The 16,523-nt window shown below is 40.5% G+C and overlaps 6 protein-coding genes across 7 annotated transcripts; 4 read left to right on the top strand and 2 right to left on the bottom strand.

Annotated features, from left to right (window-relative positions):
- Window positions 1-17: 17 nt before the first annotated feature.
- LOC145697456 (CCR4-NOT transcription complex subunit 6-like) lies at window positions 18-4,202 on the bottom strand. The gene is made up of 10 exons (XM_081774663.1): window positions 4,029-4,202; window positions 3,804-3,898; window positions 3,642-3,763; window positions 3,400-3,600; window positions 3,191-3,356; window positions 2,978-3,139; window positions 2,795-2,927; window positions 2,438-2,745; window positions 2,292-2,393; window positions 18-2,164 (listed from the first exon to the last, which is right to left on the bottom strand). Exons 1-10 carry the CDS (start codon window positions 4,138-4,140, stop codon window positions 1,985-1,987), a joined length of 1,581 nt encoding a protein of 526 aa, XP_081630789.1. The 5' UTR covers window positions 4,141-4,202; the 3' UTR covers window positions 18-1,984.
- Window positions 4,203-4,207: 5 nt separating this feature from the next.
- LOC145697458 (inosine triphosphate pyrophosphatase-like) lies at window positions 4,208-6,273 on the bottom strand. Its single transcript, XM_081774666.1, has 6 exons — window positions 6,160-6,273; window positions 4,954-4,992; window positions 4,826-4,886; window positions 4,581-4,782; window positions 4,468-4,541; window positions 4,208-4,417 (listed from the first exon to the last, which is right to left on the bottom strand). The coding sequence occupies exons 1-6, from the start codon at window positions 6,186-6,188 to the stop codon at window positions 4,229-4,231; spliced, it is 594 nt and encodes a 197-aa protein (XP_081630792.1). The 5' UTR covers window positions 6,189-6,273; the 3' UTR covers window positions 4,208-4,228.
- Window positions 6,274-7,053: 780 nt separating this feature from the next.
- On the top strand, window positions 7,054-11,876 carry LOC145700468 (far upstream element-binding protein 3-like). Of its 2 annotated transcripts, none has more exons than XM_081777737.1 (13): window positions 7,054-7,139; window positions 7,757-7,818; window positions 8,154-8,207; window positions 8,256-8,293; window positions 8,554-8,758; window positions 8,806-8,907; window positions 8,989-9,205; window positions 9,251-9,566; window positions 9,608-9,841; window positions 9,888-10,290; window positions 10,334-10,498; window positions 10,670-10,852; window positions 11,640-11,876. In XM_081777737.1, exons 3-13 carry the CDS (start codon window positions 8,205-8,207, stop codon window positions 11,757-11,759), a joined length of 1,986 nt encoding a protein of 661 aa, XP_081633863.1. In that variant the 5' UTR covers window positions 7,054-7,139; window positions 7,757-7,818; window positions 8,154-8,204; the 3' UTR covers window positions 11,760-11,876. The 2 variants fall into 2 exon arrangements, with proteins under 2 accessions (XP_081633863.1, XP_081633864.1); XM_081777738.1 differs by having other exon boundaries at window positions 8,806-8,911; window positions 8,993-9,205.
- A 199-nt stretch (window positions 11,877-12,075) lies between these two features.
- LOC145698323 (signal transducer and activator of transcription 5A-like) lies at window positions 12,076-12,960 on the top strand. The gene is made up of 3 exons (XM_081775523.1): window positions 12,076-12,151; window positions 12,193-12,389; window positions 12,550-12,960. The coding sequence occupies exons 1-3, from the start codon at window positions 12,076-12,078 to the stop codon at window positions 12,958-12,960; spliced, it is 684 nt and encodes a 227-aa protein (XP_081631649.1).
- LOC145698322 (signal transducer and activator of transcription 5B-like) lies at window positions 12,828-15,356 on the top strand. The gene is made up of 8 exons (XM_081775522.1): window positions 12,828-13,075; window positions 13,117-13,807; window positions 13,866-14,252; window positions 14,296-14,384; window positions 14,430-14,507; window positions 14,551-14,605; window positions 14,651-14,714; window positions 14,862-15,356. The coding sequence occupies exons 1-8, from the start codon at window positions 12,960-12,962 to the stop codon at window positions 14,885-14,887; spliced, it is 1,506 nt and encodes a 501-aa protein (XP_081631648.1). The 5' UTR covers window positions 12,828-12,959; the 3' UTR covers window positions 14,888-15,356.
- A 46-nt stretch (window positions 15,357-15,402) lies between these two features.
- On the top strand, window positions 15,403-16,500 carry LOC145700469 (uncharacterized). The gene is made up of 5 exons (XM_081777739.1): window positions 15,403-15,504; window positions 15,594-15,862; window positions 15,903-16,021; window positions 16,066-16,213; window positions 16,256-16,500. Exons 2-5 carry the CDS (start codon window positions 15,674-15,676, stop codon window positions 16,475-16,477), a joined length of 678 nt encoding a protein of 225 aa, XP_081633865.1. The 5' UTR covers window positions 15,403-15,504; window positions 15,594-15,673; the 3' UTR covers window positions 16,478-16,500.
- The last annotated feature ends 23 nt before the right edge of the window (window positions 16,501-16,523 follow it).

Below are 16,523 nucleotides of genomic sequence, written 5' to 3'. Positions count from 1 at the left end.
AAAATTTGACACATTGATTTTTATATTGCTGTTTATATTTTACTTTGCTTTTATCCATACGGACCTTTGAACTAGACATACAAACGGATTGAAAGTTATGGAAAAAGTAAGAAAAAAGGGATGAATAGGAGATTATAAGAGAAGTTGGATGTTGAATGAAAAATGGACAAAAATGATAATAATACTGGAGAGCTGCATTTCCGCTCTGCTGATGCTTTTCTCAAGCTAAATTTGACTCCAAAAGATAAAGTCAAAAAGAAAACCTAAACTAAAATCATGAATGAATTGAATGATTCTAAATGTTTCTCTAGGATGCCCCCATTTTAACGGATTTAATAAAATTATTTCGGAAATAATGTTAACCTGCAGCAAGAAAAATTGCCAAGATGGGCACCATCTCAGAGATTTTAAGTCCGTTAAAATGGGGACCCCTGTATTAGTTTATTACAGTCATCACTTACAGAAAATTAACAATATCTCACTTATTAGTCTACTGAAGAATTTGCCGCGGTATTATTATTGTCATCAGAAATGCAATATAAAAACTGAAGACCCTGAGTTGTCATCTAGGAAACCTTGTCATCAAAAAAATTTCTACATATAACAGGCGAAAAAGCATCAGCAGCCCGTAAAGAAGCTCTATAAACTTAAAACAGGGAGTAGGTAACTTAAGAGTTTTAAAACAAAAAACGTTGGAATAATTATAAAAACTGAAAAAAGAATGGTTTAGGAATAAAACTGGATAAATGTTTCTTTTATTTTTCTTCTTTTTTTTTCGAAAGATTGCACATTTTTAAGAATGGGTTTTTGAAAGAAGGGTTTTTTTGATTTTACGATTTCTGGAATAAGTGTCCGTGAAAGAAAAAAAAGGCAGTGTGATCTGATTTACAAATTTAGTCAAATTCACAATGAAGATTTTATGATTTTTGGTTTTCCTTCGATTTGTGTCGGGAACAAACGGTTGAATAGATAAAATTAAAGTATGAAGTAAATAAGAGAACGAAGAATAAAATTAAAATGTAAATAGCCCAAGAAAGAAGAAAATTCAGAGCAGAATTACAGTCAACGAACAAAATGTAAAGAAGGCAGGATTAAGTTGGAGTCACTTTGTTGAGCTATCTCAAAGCGAACGCTCGAGCCGCAGTTTGTTTTTCTTAATTTTTTGGAAACAGAACTCGTTTGGAATGGTTCAGAAAGCATTCAAGCAAACTGGGTTACTGTAATTGTAAATTTCAGATAGTAATGCGGCAGGAGAGAACGCGGAAAATCGATTTGGGAAAAATTAACCCTAAACACACCATTGCGCCGCAAAATGAAATGAAAATAAGGAGGAGCCCTTTTATATATAAAATCGACAAGAATTTATGTTTACAATGTATATATATTATGCAAATAGATATATATAAATGCAAAAACAGAAAATAATCAAAATTGATACATCAAGCTAGAAAAAACTATTATTCTAAAAAGGCGAGTCTTGAAATTTCAATTTCAAATTTTGCGCGATTTTAGAGCGCCGCCAGCGGCAGATTTTTCACAAGAACAAGTATTTTTACACTGAAGGCATATTTAGTAAGGCAAAGAGAATATTTGATACCCTCTTTAGAATTTACAGTGGGGGTTATAAACAGACTAAAGTATATGCAAATCCATAGATTGAAATCAAGGAAGAGAACTCAAAAAATCAAACACAAAAAGGCTGAGCAATCGAGTCATCCCCTCGTGTCCGTTTTCGTCTTGCTGCGCAACAAGGGGAGTCTACCCTTAAGGGTATCAAGGGCAAAAGAAGAGGAAGGGGCGAATTAACGTGATTAATTGTTTTAGAAAAAATGGGGGCATCAGAATTAGGGAAAAACAATGACTTGGCAGACATTCGATGCATGTATGTGTTATCGTTTCCAGCAGATTAAACTCTTTCTAGTAGGTACTATCGGTAATCATTTTTGTTTGTTTTAACCAAGCAGGCTCCTTCGCTTCGATCTTTTCACTTTAAACGGACACTGGAGGGAAGCAGCTCGAATTCCGAGAGCAGGCACAAATGGTCCGAGGGGATCACTGGATTCGGGAAGCCAACAACGCTGCGTCTGTACGTCTCGTCCAGGCCACCGAGGATTCCAATTGTTTTTAGATGCGGCGTTGAGTGGTAAATGTAGTCGATGATGCCCTGAAAGCAGTGTGAGTTCTGACATCGATTTTGAAAATCGGAAAACAAAAGCTTTCTCGGATTTCCAGTTTATAAACTGCTCCGTTCGACGAGAGAAAACGAAAGAAGCGAATTCAATATGAAATACCTTGAAATCGTAAGTATAATTCGTGAAGGGCATCAACTCGGCTAGGTAGCTCGCTTTGAAGTGGAACGGATGTCTCAGATACGCGTCGTTCTGTGGACGCACCTTTTAATTAACATTTTAGATACATTTTCGACTGAAAAATCAACCTCTCCATTTTTCGGATTCATTTTGACCAGTTTCTTATTGTAATTGAATCGTTGGAAATCCGGATGTGTGAGGTCGACCTTGCCATCCTTGATGAACTCGGTAACGCCACTCGTCGGCAACGAGTTGTAATCGCCGCAGAGGATGACAGGAACATCGGTCGGCTTTCGTCCCATTTGACGAATAACCCGGTCGAGCTCCGTGGTCAGCAAAAACGCCTGGATCATTTTAACATCTGAGAATTCGGGATCCCAGTGCATGTGAGTGTTGCAGACAACGATTTCTTGCGTTTCCTCTTCTGGATAATCCGCTGAATGGAAAATTAAATACTTCTTTTGTCGAGGATCTTCGTTACTTACGCCCTTTCAATGTTTTTAAAACAACTGCGACGGCGACATTGTCCTTTGTCATTACTCTATTGAGAATGTCCTGATCGCCGCCTGAATTTTTAATCGCCAGTTGATTAAACTCGAACGTATGCGTTTCCAAAAGCTGAAAAGTGGAAAAAAGATTAGTACAGGAAGATAACTTTAATCTCCTACCAAGAATTTCTCCGTTTTCCAGAATATAGCGCAGCCGTCGACATTTTGGGATTCAGACTCGATCATTGTTTTCGCCCGGCTTTTCGGGGAGAAGACGCCCATGTAGCCGTGCTTTCTCAATTCGGGCAAGAAAGTGTTGTTGAATTCGCATGTCTCAACTTCCTGGAAAAAAAACAGTTACCAAATCAAGTTCTCGGAAAATTATATGAAGACCTGGAGGCAAAGGACATCGGCAGCATAAGTGTAAATCTCATCGAAAATCAGGCGTTGGCGGTGCTCCCATCTCAAGCACCAACTCGGGCTGTATCCGTACATTTGTCTTGTGCAGTACTTGTCGCTCAGTACGTTGTAACACATAACAGAGAATAAACAAGATGTCCTAATAAGCATTCAAACGTTAGCTAGCCAAAAAGAGTACGTACGGATTAGATGGCTCCTCGAGGCTAATCCATTGGCGCTGTGGCTGCTCCATCGGATGCGGCATATTGTCCAGCAGATGGCGAATGAGCTCGCTTGTTCCATTAGGTTGGCACCAAATTTCGTAGATCTCGGGCTGCAGCGGGTTACTGTCTAGCCCGAGCTTCTGAAGCTGGAACAGTCGACCGAGCTCGTATGGAAGAACTCTAAAACGCGGTTAGAAAGAAACTCGCTTTGAAGATGGTACCTGAGCTGATTGTGGTTTAGCAGCAATTCACGAAGATGGAGCATGTTTCCCAGTTCCGAAGGAAGCGAGCGGAGCTTATTTGAACTAAGGTCGAGATGAAGAAGATTGGTGAGAAGGCACACCTTAAACACTACTAGGTCCATGGAGGAAAGGTTAATTTACCTCTGCTGGCAGCCGTTGAAGATAGTTATCGTTCAAATAAAGAGCAGTCAGGTGATGAAGATTCCATAGTGCTGGGCTTAGGGCACGCACAGGTCCTTAGTTTGAGCTTTAGCAGAGAAAAAACGCTCATATTCATTCAAATGATCCTAATGTCCCCTAAGATTTGGCCAAAATTTAGGGGCGAAATGAAGGATTGTGGGAATAGCGTCTCTTTGGCGTAACTACCTGTTATTTCTAACTCAGTCCATTTCGATTTCTTGCCCTTCTTGATCTCATCTTCTGTGAGAAACCTCTGTTTTCGGCTTCTATCTGGAGGCCTGTATTCATTTTTGTGCATTAGAGGTTTGAGAGAAAGGGACACGATATATTGCACGCAGTCTAAAAACAAACAGTGTTGCGTTTCGTTTCTTTGCTGGGGTTTTGCGCTAGTTTGGGTTTGAGACAAAGTAGTTAATGACTTTTTCCAGCGCTTTGGAACGATGTGAAATTCCGTTTTTGACGGCCGAGTCCATTTCGGCGAAGGTGTGACCGGACTCGTGATCCGGCTGGAAACACGGATCCCAACCAAAGCTCGTTTCTCCTCGGGGAACGACGATTTCGCCAGGGCAGATTCCCTAAAATTAAATAAGGCGGTTGCTGCTTATTTTCCTCGGCTTAAATTTACCTGGAAGAGTTCGGGCTCCTGCATTTCGTCCCCCATTACGGCAAACGTACACATTGCTTTTGCCGATTTATCGTCTAAATCGTTTTCAACCCTTTTTCAAGACTGCTTCTTACCAAAGCCGGTCAGCATTCGATGAAGACCCTCAGGCTTGAGTTCCTTCAAAAACCACTTGATATAGACCCCTGGCAGCCCTCCCAAGGCATTGAAACACAAGGCCGTATCTTCAACAATCACTCGTACATCTGTTTTTCCTTCTTTCTTCAAATGTTCCCAAGCGGACATGCATTTCGCTCGCGCTACTTCTTCCACTGATCCCTAGACGATAAAATTGAACAACGCTCTTGGTGTTATTTTTTACCTGGTACTCGGGAAGGTCAATGTTGACTCGATCAATAACCAGATTTGGGGCGCGTTTTGCCTATTTTCCGGATCACAAAAATATAATTACAGTAAGTGCATACAAAGAAGCATTTTATGATCCGTTTCATAATTTGCCTGACTTCCTCGAGCTTCTTTGCATTTCCTTCTCGACGGGTCACAAAAAGTCAATAACAAAGATGATAGAAATGGTCAAACAAGAAGTGCCAGTTCTCAAGGGGTTCTAGAGGAACTTGAGTTTCAGTTCGTTACAAGGAAGGAACGAGAAGAGGGTCGCATGAAAGATTCATTCGCGCGTCTCCAGGGTTCAAATAGAAGGCCAATATTCACGGAAATGTGATTATCGAGATATCAATAAATAAAATTAAAACAAAAGTGAAGATAAAAGAGATTCTTCTTCGTTTTCAGGGCAAACGATAAGTTTTAATAAACAAATAAAAAACATTTATTGGCAAAAATGAAGAAATTTTATGTCTGTGTTCAACATTATAAATTATTCACGAATAAAAGAAAATTGGGATTTTATTTTAAATTCTGAGTTGTCCTCTGTCTTTTGCGATAATGCGCATGCACGGCGCTCAAGGGTGAAATTACACGGTGCCACGCAGCGCTAGGCGGAATTACACTCAGCCGCCTTAAAAATATAAAAAATTCCAGCAATTTTCTTTTTTTTTTCGGAAAAAAAACACACGCATAATGACATATCTACGATCTATCAATTTTTTCTTTCCATATTATGAATAAATATATCTATAACATATATTATATAATTATTTGATAAATTTAATTAAAAGTTTAGTATTTCTTTCTATGAAAAATTATCATTCTACTTATCAGTGGCTCCTACCCTAGTTACAGTTTCGAAATCTTTCGAAATCAACGATGTATGAGAAATTCGATTTGATATAAAATCACATGAAGCAGTTTCATATGTTTTAATTATCGAGCTTCATTGATCTGTTGTGATTAGCTCAAAAACATATTTCCTCAGATTGAATCTGAATTAAAGGGACACTTGATAAGCAAGAATATTGCTTCGAAAGCTGTCTCTTTCTGATAATAAAATCACCATCTCAGTTCACTTCAAAACAAAGATCTGCTTTCTTAAAAAATTTAAGCAAAACGAAAGTTTTCATTTAAAAAAGAAAATAAAATTGAAACACTCATTACATTTCACACATGTTTGGTAAAATCTCTCGTAGCCCAAATTTGAAATTTCTCTAAGACTAAAATTGGCTTGACAGTATTTGAACCTGATTGACGGTGCAGGAATCTCCTACTCCGCCCAAAGGGTAAGTTGCGACCCGATATTCTGTGATAAATAATATCTTCCTTGCCGCCATTTTTTCTCAATTTTCTTCTTTCGGAGTTTTCTTTCTTTCTTCTTTTGTTTCAATTTCTTTCAAATTCTCTTGTCTAAAAATATCTTTGTTAAAAAATTAATCAATAATTCTTTTTATTTTTGAACAAGGAAACGGATTTTTTGGTAAAATCGAGAAAAAAAAATTCAAATAATTTTTTAAAATTGGCGAATTGTGAACTCGATTGCACGAAAATTCGGTGCATTCGGGTTTGCCAACCGTCAGATCTCAGAGGGGCTAAAAAATAACCCCTTTCGTCTGATTGAGGGAATTTTTTCGTTTCTGTTTTTGACATGTTCCCATTTTAAAAGATAGATCTTTTTTTTCTTCAAATAATAATTCGGAAAAGAGAGAAAGAAAGAAAGCGAAGAGAGCGGGCAAGCGCGGCTCTAGGGTACTCCAGCTGAGCTGTAGGCGTGGACTAGGGTCGAAACGCAGCGTTTTTTTGGAACGCGACGCAAATTGCGCGCTTCAGGCTCGACGAATTCGCGTTTTTGTTTCTTTCTTTTTCGCCTTTATTTTTGAGTGGGCTGACAGTAGATGACGTCATCGCCAGCGAAAAATATAAAAAAAAAACGAACCAGAGAGAAGTAAAAGTATCGACCGAAAGGAGAAAATAGATACGCCGCGGAGAGAATAAACTGATTTTAGCGATCATTTTTGATAAAGAGAAATTTTTAACTGAAAAAAAACTCTTAAAAAATTGGCCCCAGAGATAGTGTTTTTTCAACTTACCATTTTGGAATTGAAATTGCCAAGTTTTGGTTGGATGTTTGAATTTGGCCAGCCGTGAAAATTCCCACCCGTTTCACTTTCTTTCATTTATAGCGAAAAATACTCAATGAGAAAAATATTCGTCGATTTTAGATTGATTGATTCGGGATTTTCGAAAAGTTCAAGGTGAACTTTTGCGCAAACACTTCCTGACCCAATGTAAGTAATTTCTGCAAGGATAAAAACTGTCCTTCAAATAATACTTGCGTATTGTGATTTATCGTCTAAAAAAGTTATGCTTTTTGTCCCTTTTCTTTCTGATTTTAATCTTTTCTGATTTGTTATTCGTCAAATTAATTCCTGGAAAGTCAAAAATCAGCAATATTACATTTTATTCCAAAAAAGTTAATAATTCTATGCCAGTTGCCACAATCAATAAAATGATCTTACAGTAAGATTCATTGAAAGCTTTTCAAAGTCAAAAGCCCTGATTGCAATATTCAAAACGTTTGCGTCATTTATCACGCTATCAGTTATCAACCTTGACATTAAATTCTTTTAGTTTGACTTTATGATTAAAGTCAATAAGCCAGCAAAATCTATGCTCCTCTCGTTTTTTCAATCCTACGAAAATAAGGCCCTGGGTAAAAGCTAATTTATGTTTAAAACATCGACATTCTTTGAAACTTTAACGATAAAGAAAATGCTACATTCCGTGAAAATTAGACAGTACGATCTTCTGTAAATCTGACAGTAGATCAGAAAAATCTAAGGCATAGTATTACAGTGTCCCACAAAGCTCTATTTGTCTCTATTCCTGGACGTTATGATTTTAGCTCTGCAACCTCAAAACCGTTTCAACCTTCAATCTGTGAAAACTGAATCTCTCGATTGCTGAGTAAGTGTGGCTCCTGGCGGTATAAGTATATTTTCCCTCTTTGCAAATTCGAAATTCTCAAACGCTCAACCTGTCTAAAGAGTCTACTAAGGATCAGAAATGACAAGTGCTAAACAAGTTACATTACATTTTACAGCAGTCTTACGAAAGTAAACGTCTAATTAAGATTTAAAATCATCTCTTTTTAATTCGAAATTCTAGCGTCTCAATTCGTTTCAATTTCTTTTCATTTAGCATTTCGAGTATTTATTTTCATAACTTGAACTAAACAAAAAAGCGTTCCTCCAGCCCAAAACAGCCTGATTATCAACCGCTGATTTACCGTCAAATTCTAGGACTTCTTTAACAAGTTCTACTGCTCTTTCAACCAATCCTATCTCTTCGAAATGGTAAGATCGCTGTACCAGCAACATCTTTAGTAACATCTTATTTTGCAGTCTATCAAAGAAGAGGCTCTGGAAGCTGAACTGTTGAGGTTGGATATTGTTTATCTCCACATTCTTCACAACTCACCATTGTCGTACTCAATGTTGTCCCAAAACATCTATTTTCTTTTCAAAATACTCACATGTTTTTCCAATGAAAACTTGGTGTCCCCGCAGTACAATGTTATTTGCTCTCAAATAAGACAGATAAACGTCCCCTCAATTAATTACTGATAGTCAAAACTATCAGCAATTTATTGACAGTGAAGCGAAAATGACAATCGACTATCCTTACTATATTTTTTAATAGCGACGGCGGCGTTACTGGCCAAAAACGGCCAAGCGTCAACGCGGCCAACGGACCGACGGCGAAAAAGGCGAACACGGCGAAGCTGGAGCCCTGTAGCGATGAAGGAGAGAAGCTTGTGGAGGAGTATCCTATTCCAGATCAGCTAGTCGGCCTTGTTATCGGCCGCGGCGGAGAGAACATCCAACGCATCCAAGCAGAAACAAACGTAACTAGGATCAAAATTAAACCCGCGTCTTATACCGGTATATTTAGTGTGGAATACAAGTACAGGCCCAGTCCACAGGAACCGAGAACCGTCCCTGTACTCTCACTGGAACAGCAGAGCAATTGCAAGCTGCTAAAAATGCACTCAAGGCAAGTACAGGAAAAAAACTAGACTCAAGTTGACAGCGCCCCAAAATCAATGAAGAAATCCGGTATAAATTGAAACTCTAGGAAGTGATCGCGAATGGGAAACTCAAAGACGAGCAGAATGCTAGAGACGGAAAATCGTACAACCCTGGTAGACGGGTTCCACGTGAGACCAACGATACAAGAGCCAAACCTCTTACCAATACTCGACGGGCTGTCCCTCAACCTCAAATGCCTAATCCAGCGCAGCCCTGGCAGACAACCACTGAAGAGTTCCTCGTGCCTCCTGACAAAGTCGGAGGTAAAAATAGATAGTTCTTTTCAGCTTCAAAGAGACTTACTTTAGTTGTAATTGGAAAAGGTGGCCAAAACCTCAAAAACCTGCGACAAAAGTACCAGGTGTCGCTCGAGCTCGTTCAAAAAGAATCAGACCCAGAAGGCGTTGCGAAAGTACTCAAGATCACTGGAAATAGTACACAGATTAATGGAACTAGAATGGACATTTTCACGACTCTGCTGCCGAAGGAAGAGAAAACTGCGGCCAAGCTCGCTCCTGGCGGCCAAGTCAAAAGCGAGTTCCCAGTTCCACAGGGCGCTGTGGGAGTTATTATTGGAAAGAAAGGAGAGACGATTACACAGCTTCAAGGGGAAACTGTCACTAGGTAAGCGAAACAATTCTTTCTCTTCTCCTAACTGTTCTTAGGATTCAATTCAAACCAGAAGAACCGGATGCGGCCACACGCGGATGCTACATCACTGGAACTATGGAAGGAGTTCTCCGCGCGCAGCAAATCGTGATGTCAATCTGCCGTAAGAAGATGACTGGAGTTGATACCGTGCAAAACATTCCCAAGTTCGGCCAATCTGCGGCTCCTCCCATGATGGCACCGCCACACAACGGCGCGCCACCGATGAACTGGAATCAAGCGCCGACAGGGTAGCTGACAGCTCACGTTCCGCTTATTAACCAATTCTTCTTATAGACCCGGAGGTTACAATGGGAGCATGCACAACAACTACCAAATGCCGAGACCACCACCAGCTCTACAGCCCGAGCAAACAGTTGACTACCCGGTTCCAACTCAGAAGACCGGTGCTGTTATCGGCAAGGGAGGCGAGCACATCATTGCAATCAAGAACCAATCAGGCTGCCAAATTACACAGAACAAGACGAACCCTCCTAGCAACGACCCCGCCTGGCGATACTTTACTATCAAGGGCCAGCCAGAGGGAGTTGCTCTCGCGCAAAAGCTAATCCAGGAGAAAGTTGGAGGACCACCTCCTCCAGGAGCTAATCTGAGCGGAGTTCCTCCATCAACACCGCCGCATCACATGATGCAGCGACCGGGTTACCCACAACCTCCATATGGTGGTCCCCCACAAAGAGTAAGACTAATCCGATTTGAATTGCGATAAAATTTGATTTCAGATGCCTCCTCACATGCCCCAGCCTCCACAAGCCGGTCCACCCCAGTTTCAATCTCCAGGAATGCCGCCAGTCGTCCAGCATGGCGCCCAACACCAACAGTACCAGCATCCTAGTACTCCACAATATCCTCAACAAGCACCTCCACCAGCTCCGGCCCCGGTCCAGGCACGGGTAACCAACATTACAAAGTACAATGATGCTCTTCTATCTAATTCGTCATGATAAGATGACGAGAATCTAGCGTGAGAGTAGTGCGCCATGCTAATTACTAAGAGGAGTTAGAGAGTGTAAAAAGAGCTTACCGAGGATTTGTAAAGTGTCGTTACCTATAAAAAGCCAGCGCCTGTGGCCCAGCCTCAGCAGTCGACCGATTACCATGCCGCATGGGCTGCGTACTACCAGCAAATGAATAGTCAATCGCAAAATCAGGCTCCTGCCACGCCAACGCCACAGCCAGCAGCTGCAGCGAGTCAGCCCGACTATACAAAAGCCTGGGAAGAGTACTTCAAGGTTCAAAAGGTAAAAATACAGTCGAACGAAATGGACTATTATCGGCTATTTTAAGGGACCCAGTTAGGTAGATTCATGCGCGGCTTCAGGCGCTCCCCTGATGATCAGTTGTCAAGATTTTTTTAATATTTTTTCTGCTAATTATATTCTCAGACTCTCAGCTTTCATTTGCTGTTATCAGAATTTTCATACGGCAAAGAGTTTTGTCGCTAGAGCTGGATGAAGTTCATAAATTTCAAAAGCTATCTAGTCCTACAATTTTGATTTTTGCGATTCAAAATTACTACCAGCTGAAAGCTTAGAAAATTCTCTACAAATCCCACCTAATGTGCAATTTTCTTGTCCCCTTTAATAACGTAAACGAACTGATAATCATGTAAATGAACCAAATATAGCGCGCGCAGCGTGTCACGCAGCGCTCAAAAGGCTTGTTTGCGAGGGATTCCCACTGAGCCCGCGCTAAGTATTTCCGAGAATTGCTTCCTGATTACAATCAGTGGTGACCTGAAAATTGCACACTAGGTGGGATTTGTAGAGAATTTTCTCAGCTTTCAGCTGATAGTAATTTCGAATCGCAAAAATCAAAATTGTAGGACTAGATAGCTTTTGAAGTAAATGAACTTCATCCAGCTCTAGCGACAAAACTCTTAGCCGTATGAAAATTCTGATAACAGCAAACGAAAGCTGAGAGTCTGAGGATATAATTTGCAGAAAAAATATTAAAAAAATCTTGACAACTGATCATCAGGGGAGCGCCTGAAGCCGCGCATGAATCTACCTAACTGGGTCCCTTAAGCACCAACAGAGCAATAATGGATCGACAGCGCAGGCGGCCCAGGCGACGGGCAGTCAACCAGATTACACAGCTGCCTGGGCAGAGTATTATAAGAGCATGGGATACTATGGGAAAAGCTGAGCTCTTTTCTTTCGCGCCAGATAGAGAGAGGGCCATTTTTCATGTTCACAAGCACAACTATAAAACTGTCCATTCTTGAATACCATCACATGTTCCCCCGACACATGTTTCCCTAGATCCTTGATTATGACACTGAAATTTTAAAGACTGATCTTCGTAAAAATACTGGACGGGCGATAATCATGAACCAGCCCCTAGGCCCGGGGCCCCACAGCTTGTGGGCGCAAGTATGTCAGCTCGATACAGAAAGCATGCATCAAATTAGGGTAATAATCTTGCCTCTGTCTAATATTATGAACAATTGCTTCTGTAGATCATGTACGATTCAAGATTTTTCCCTATCGAGTTCCGTCACTACTTCGCCGATTTGATCGAGATGCAACAATGGGACGGTTAGTAAATCTGTAGTGATAGAACTTTGAACAAAGTTTAGGGATCAACCCAGACCATCCCGACCAAGCCGAAAATGCCCAAATCATGCTTCAGGAATGGCTGAAAACAATTCAACACCAGATTGCAAATATTCAACCTTCAGATTTTCTCACACGCTTCAAATTGATTGAGATCATGAATACTATTCAAAATGAATACGCGGCAAGACCTTTGGAGCTTGTGCGACGACGAAAAGAGGTAAGTTTGGTGCTTAAGATTCTTTAAATAATTTTCTAATCGGCGAACAAAAGAAACGTATCTTAATACGTATGAGTTCATATCAAATAGTTGAGCGATATGATCGACGATAACTGCTTTTTTCCTGATAAAATAAGATTCTTATTTTATTTTTAACCAGGTGCTAGCGAATGAAAAACAAGTCGTCGCCCGTGCCCATGAAAGTTCTAGCGTCGAGGCGAGAGGACCTCTACAAATGGAAGACGAAACCATTCGTGCGATTCTACAGGATCTTTACAACTGCACGCAAAAGACTGAAGAGTGCTTACGAGAAGCGCAATCAGCACAGGAGTATTTCGTGATAAGATATCAAGAGCAGTTGAGATACGAGCACGAGGTCCGTCGATTAAGCCAGGAACCAGAGCACCAAGAACGTTGCCGTCAGTTTATGAAGGAAAAAGAAAAATACGACCAGGAGTTGAATGCAAGAGCGCAAAATATCCTGCGTACGCGAAGCCAAATTATGGAAAAGCACAAAGAAGTGATTGAAAAATCAATCAAGTACATCAACTCGTTCTGGAGAAGAAACTGATGGGTTGGAAGCAAAATCAAGTTTTGCTTTTCAACGGAGGCCAGAATGATGACACGGCGTTGAAAAATATTCAAGAGTACTGTGAAAAACTAGCCGAGATTTTATGGAGCAACAGGTTATTCCACTGCTGTTTTGTTACGCTAAAACAGATTTTAGACAGCAGATTAAACGCTGCGAGCTACAAAAGACCCAACTGCCAATAAGTAGTCCGGACGCGTCAGCCCAAGAGCCCGAACTGCCTAGATTCAATGCACAACTGACAGCACAACTTTCATCCCTAGTAACTTCAAGCTTCGTCATCGAACGACAACCACCACAAGTTCTAAAGACACAAACTCGCTTCGGTGCTCAAGTTCGTCTGTTGATTGGGAACAAACTATCAATCCACGTGAACCCTCCGCAAGTCCGAGCGATCATCGTATCAGAAGCCCAAGCAAGAGAGATTCTTATTGCTGAAGATAGTGCCCATCATTTGGAAGGGAATGGCATTTTGAACACAAAAATGTACGAGTCCTATGCAACAGGAGAGATTCTCAACAGTGTCTCGACGATGGAGTATAATTCCACTTCCGGAATTCTCAGCGCCAACTTCCGCAACATGTCTCTCCGACGTATCCGCCGCCCAGACAAAAAGGGCTCTGATACAGTTACGGAAGAGAAGTTCACTATCCTCTTTCTGGCGGAATTCCATGTTGGAACGAAAGAACTGGTGTTTTATGTTCGCGCTCTTTCTCTGCCCATCGTTGTCATTGTTCACGGAAATCAAGAAACAAATGCATCAGCGTCAATTTTGTGGGATAATGCATTCTCGGAGCCACAGAGAATTCCTTTTGCTGTACCAGGAAAGGTTCGAAAATAAATTGGAATCAACGAAGAGTTAATATTTTTAAAATTGTTTTCGAACCTTGAGAATAGAAGCTGTAGAGTGGCATCGACTCCGAGACTGTCTAAATATGAAATGGAAAGCAGAGACCTGCTGCAGTTTTGACCTGTCGGACCGGAGCCTCGCGTACCTCGGGTTCAAACTTTTCCGTGGAAACCCATTCAACGACAAAAGTATCGTCACATGGGCCATGTTCAACAAGGAAAACCTCGTCAATAGAACTTTCACCTTCTGGCAGTGGTTCGACTCCACACTAAAACTAATGAAAGACCGAAAGTGCAATAAGCACTGGCAGCAACAGGCGATCGTTGGCTTCATCTCAAAGCCAGATTGCGAAAGTATTTTGTGTCAGCAGTTATCGGGTACTTTTATGCTTAGATTCTCTGATTCCGAGCTTGGCGCACTCACGGTACTGTAATTGCAAACATAAAAATTTTTAAAAATTATTTTAGTTCGCTTTTAATCAAGCTGGAATTGTACAACATCTCAAGCCTCAAACGACGAAAGACTTTTTAGTAAAAGACTTGAACGGGCAGTGCTGGTAAAATCTTACATAAACGATCTGATTGACTTAATACTTTTCTAGCGACTTTAACCAATTCATGTACTGCTATAAGCAAGACGGTAAAACTGTCCCAAAATCCGAACTCTTTCAACTAGACTCGTAAGCTAACGAACTCTGATTATCAAATTATCTGAATTTTAAGTGCATTTGAAAAAGATGCTCCAACTCATGATGGATACGTTCCTGTCCAAATTACTGTAAGAAACTTCTTCAAAGGCTCAATAGTGTTCGAGCTATTTCAGGTTTCGATGGACGACAAATTGACTTCTAGGTCTCCTGGTTTCGGCTCGCCAGCTTCTCCCTTGCGTATGTTTAATTTTTGAAGTTAGTTGCTCAAGCCCATTTTGCTGGTGAAGGGTTGTTGATTCCAATTTCATTTTCTACCTTCAGGCTTATGATTGAGCTCTGCTGATCAGTCGCATTCGCAGACAACTACTAACAACACTAGTTTAGCTCATCCTGGTATTTCTTCTTTCTAAACCGAAGAATCTTCATTCAGCTCAACAATTCCTTTATCTTTCTTTTCCATTTTCCAAAAAAATCCCGAGAGAGATAGACAGTGCAATATCTTCCCTCCTTTTCCTCTTTCTTCAAGGAGATTCAACAAAAAAAATTGTATAAACCTGTATGCAGGCTGCATAATGCAGCAACATTTCATAGTAAAGGCCCTTTTTCAAAGACAAAATCCCTTAAAAACGCTTTTGAGCTGTCTCTATTAGCAAAATATTCGATTTCGTTCATGCTTATTTGTACCCGTAGCAGCCCGACTTACAGTTCATTTAATTTTTTATGTGTTGAATAGTTCATCAAAGCTAAATTTTATTGTTTTTGAACAAAGAAAACATCAGTTGATAAACGTTTACAGCTTCAAAGAAACTCCTTTGCCATGTGTTTCAAACTTCCAGGGAAAAAATTCAAATAAACTCTTCAGAATATTATTTTTTTCTAGAGCATTTGCTCTTGTGTTGTTTATTCTCTTGCATGTGCGCAGTTTCATAGAATAAGGCACTTCAGAATGGCGCCTAGGATAAAAGTTGCCGGAATCATTGACTCGGAATTTTTCACCGAAATCGGGTCGCCGCAGAGTGGGCAGCAAGTAAGTTCTAAATGAGTGATTTTCGCAGATGTAGACCAAGTTATCTGATCATTTAAAATATATTTTTGATAAACTAATCCATTTCTCAGAGCAAGGGGTGATCACCCTAGAAACAGAAGAGTATTTCGAGTACCAATGGAGTCAATTCCGCAAAGAAAACCGCGACAACATGAACCACTTATGGCAGGACGATGACGACCGAAACACATGCTGCGTGCTTATCGATAACGAGTACCACGAGGACATTCAGTACTTTTACAGCTTTTGCGAAGAAAAATTCAACTACGAGGAGTCTGACGAGACGGACTATGCTCAGGTCGCCAATCAAGCTCTTGAAACGTATAAAAAAGATAACAAGGTAATTTTCAAACCTCCATTCTTTACTGAAACCGTTTTAGCGTGAATTCTGCTATCTCAAATTCTCAAAAGGCGAAAAAGAAATCGGCCAAGTAGATGTCGAATTATTCATCAACATTGTTCCAAAAACTTGCGAAAACTTCAAAAATTTATGCACAAGGTTTGAACTCAACACCTTTCAACCCTCTTACGGACGATTTTTAGCGAAGAGAGAAGCTACAAAAATTCAATAATCCACAGAGTAGTTCCGAATGGCTGGATCCAGGGAGGAGATATAGAAGCGGGAAAAGGCGATGGTGGACATTCGAGCTACAGTGAAAAGTTCTTTGCCGATGAAAATTTCGCAGTCAAGGTTTTTGCCTGAAAATTAAACTCTTACTTAGTTTTCTTTCAGCATGATATCAGAGGGATACTGGGCATGGCGAACCAAGGACCGCACACGAACAACTCCCAGTTTTACATGACTTTGAACTCAACTCCCTTCATGGACAAGAAATACGTTGCTTTCGGTCGCGTCATTCGCGGATCTCAAACACTCAACACGATCGAACGGGCCGAAGCCGTCAATGAACGACCTACGGAGCCCATTACTGTTACTGCTTCCGGTCTTCTGTAACTGAACTCCCATTTATTTTACACTACACATTATATTTTTGTAATCA

The sequence above is a fragment of the Oikopleura dioica genome, chromosome 2 (assembly GCF_907165135.1).
Source record: "Oikopleura dioica chromosome 2, OKI2018_I68_1.0, whole genome shotgun sequence".
Classification (NCBI taxonomy): Eukaryota; Metazoa; Chordata; class Appendicularia; order Copelata; family Oikopleuridae; genus Oikopleura; species Oikopleura dioica.
The sequence above is the reverse complement of the archived record's forward strand: the minus strand, read 5'-3'. Positions and strand labels throughout refer to the sequence as shown.

Coding starts and splice junctions, on each gene's coding strand:
- LOC145697456 (XM_081774663.1), bottom strand. CDS start 4,140: ATGCACAAAAATGAATACAGGCCTCCAGATAGAAGCCGAAAACAGAGG. Junction 2,746..2,794: donor TTTAAAAACATTGAAAGGGC/GTAAGTAACGAA, acceptor TTTTCCATTCAG/CGGATTATCCAGAAGAGGAA. Junction 2,394..2,437: donor TGAATCCGAAAAATGGAGAG/GTTGATTTTTCA, acceptor GTTAATTAAAAG/GTGCGTCCACAGAACGACGC.
- LOC145697458 (XM_081774666.1), bottom strand. CDS start 6,188: ATGGCGGCAAGGAAGATATTATTTATCAC. Junction 4,993..6,159: donor AGGAAGATATTATTTATCAC/AGAATATCGGGT, acceptor GACCCGTCGAGA/AGGAAATGCAAAGAAGCTCG. Junction 4,542..4,580: donor TCGAATGCTGACCGGCTTTG/GTAAGAAGCAGT, acceptor AAAACGATTTAG/ACGATAAATCGGCAAAAGCA.
- LOC145700468 (XM_081777737.1), top strand. Junction 10,291..10,333: donor ATGGTGGTCCCCCACAAAGA/GTAAGACTAATC, acceptor ATTTGATTTCAG/ATGCCTCCTCACATGCCCCA. Junction 10,499..10,669: donor CAGCTCCGGCCCCGGTCCAG/GCACGGGTAACC, acceptor ACCTATAAAAAG/CCAGCGCCTGTGGCCCAGCC.
- LOC145698323 (XM_081775523.1), top strand. CDS start 12,076: ATGTACGATTCAAGATTTTTCCCTATCGAGTTCCGTCACTACTTCGCC. Junction 12,152..12,192: donor CGAGATGCAACAATGGGACG/GTTAGTAAATCT, acceptor AACAAAGTTTAG/GGATCAACCCAGACCATCCC. Junction 12,390..12,549: donor TTGTGCGACGACGAAAAGAG/GTAAGTTTGGTG, acceptor ATTTTTAACCAG/GTGCTAGCGAATGAAAAACA.
- LOC145698322 (XM_081775522.1), top strand. CDS start 12,960: ATGGGTTGGAAGCAAAATCAAGTTTTGCTTTTCAACGGAGGCCAGAAT. Junction 13,808..13,865: donor CTTTTGCTGTACCAGGAAAG/GTTCGAAAATAA, acceptor TGTTTTCGAACC/TTGAGAATAGAAGCTGTAGA. Junction 14,715..14,861: donor CTCGCCAGCTTCTCCCTTGC/GTATGTTTAATT, acceptor ACACTAGTTTAG/CTCATCCTGGTATTTCTTCT.
- LOC145700469 (XM_081777739.1), top strand. CDS start 15,674: ATGAACCACTTATGGCAGGACGATGACGACCGAAACACATGCTGCGTG. Junction 16,022..16,065: donor TTCAAAAATTTATGCACAAG/GTTTGAACTCAA, acceptor GACGATTTTTAG/CGAAGAGAGAAGCTACAAAA. Junction 16,214..16,255: donor ATGAAAATTTCGCAGTCAAG/GTTTTTGCCTGA, acceptor GTTTTCTTTCAG/CATGATATCAGAGGGATACT.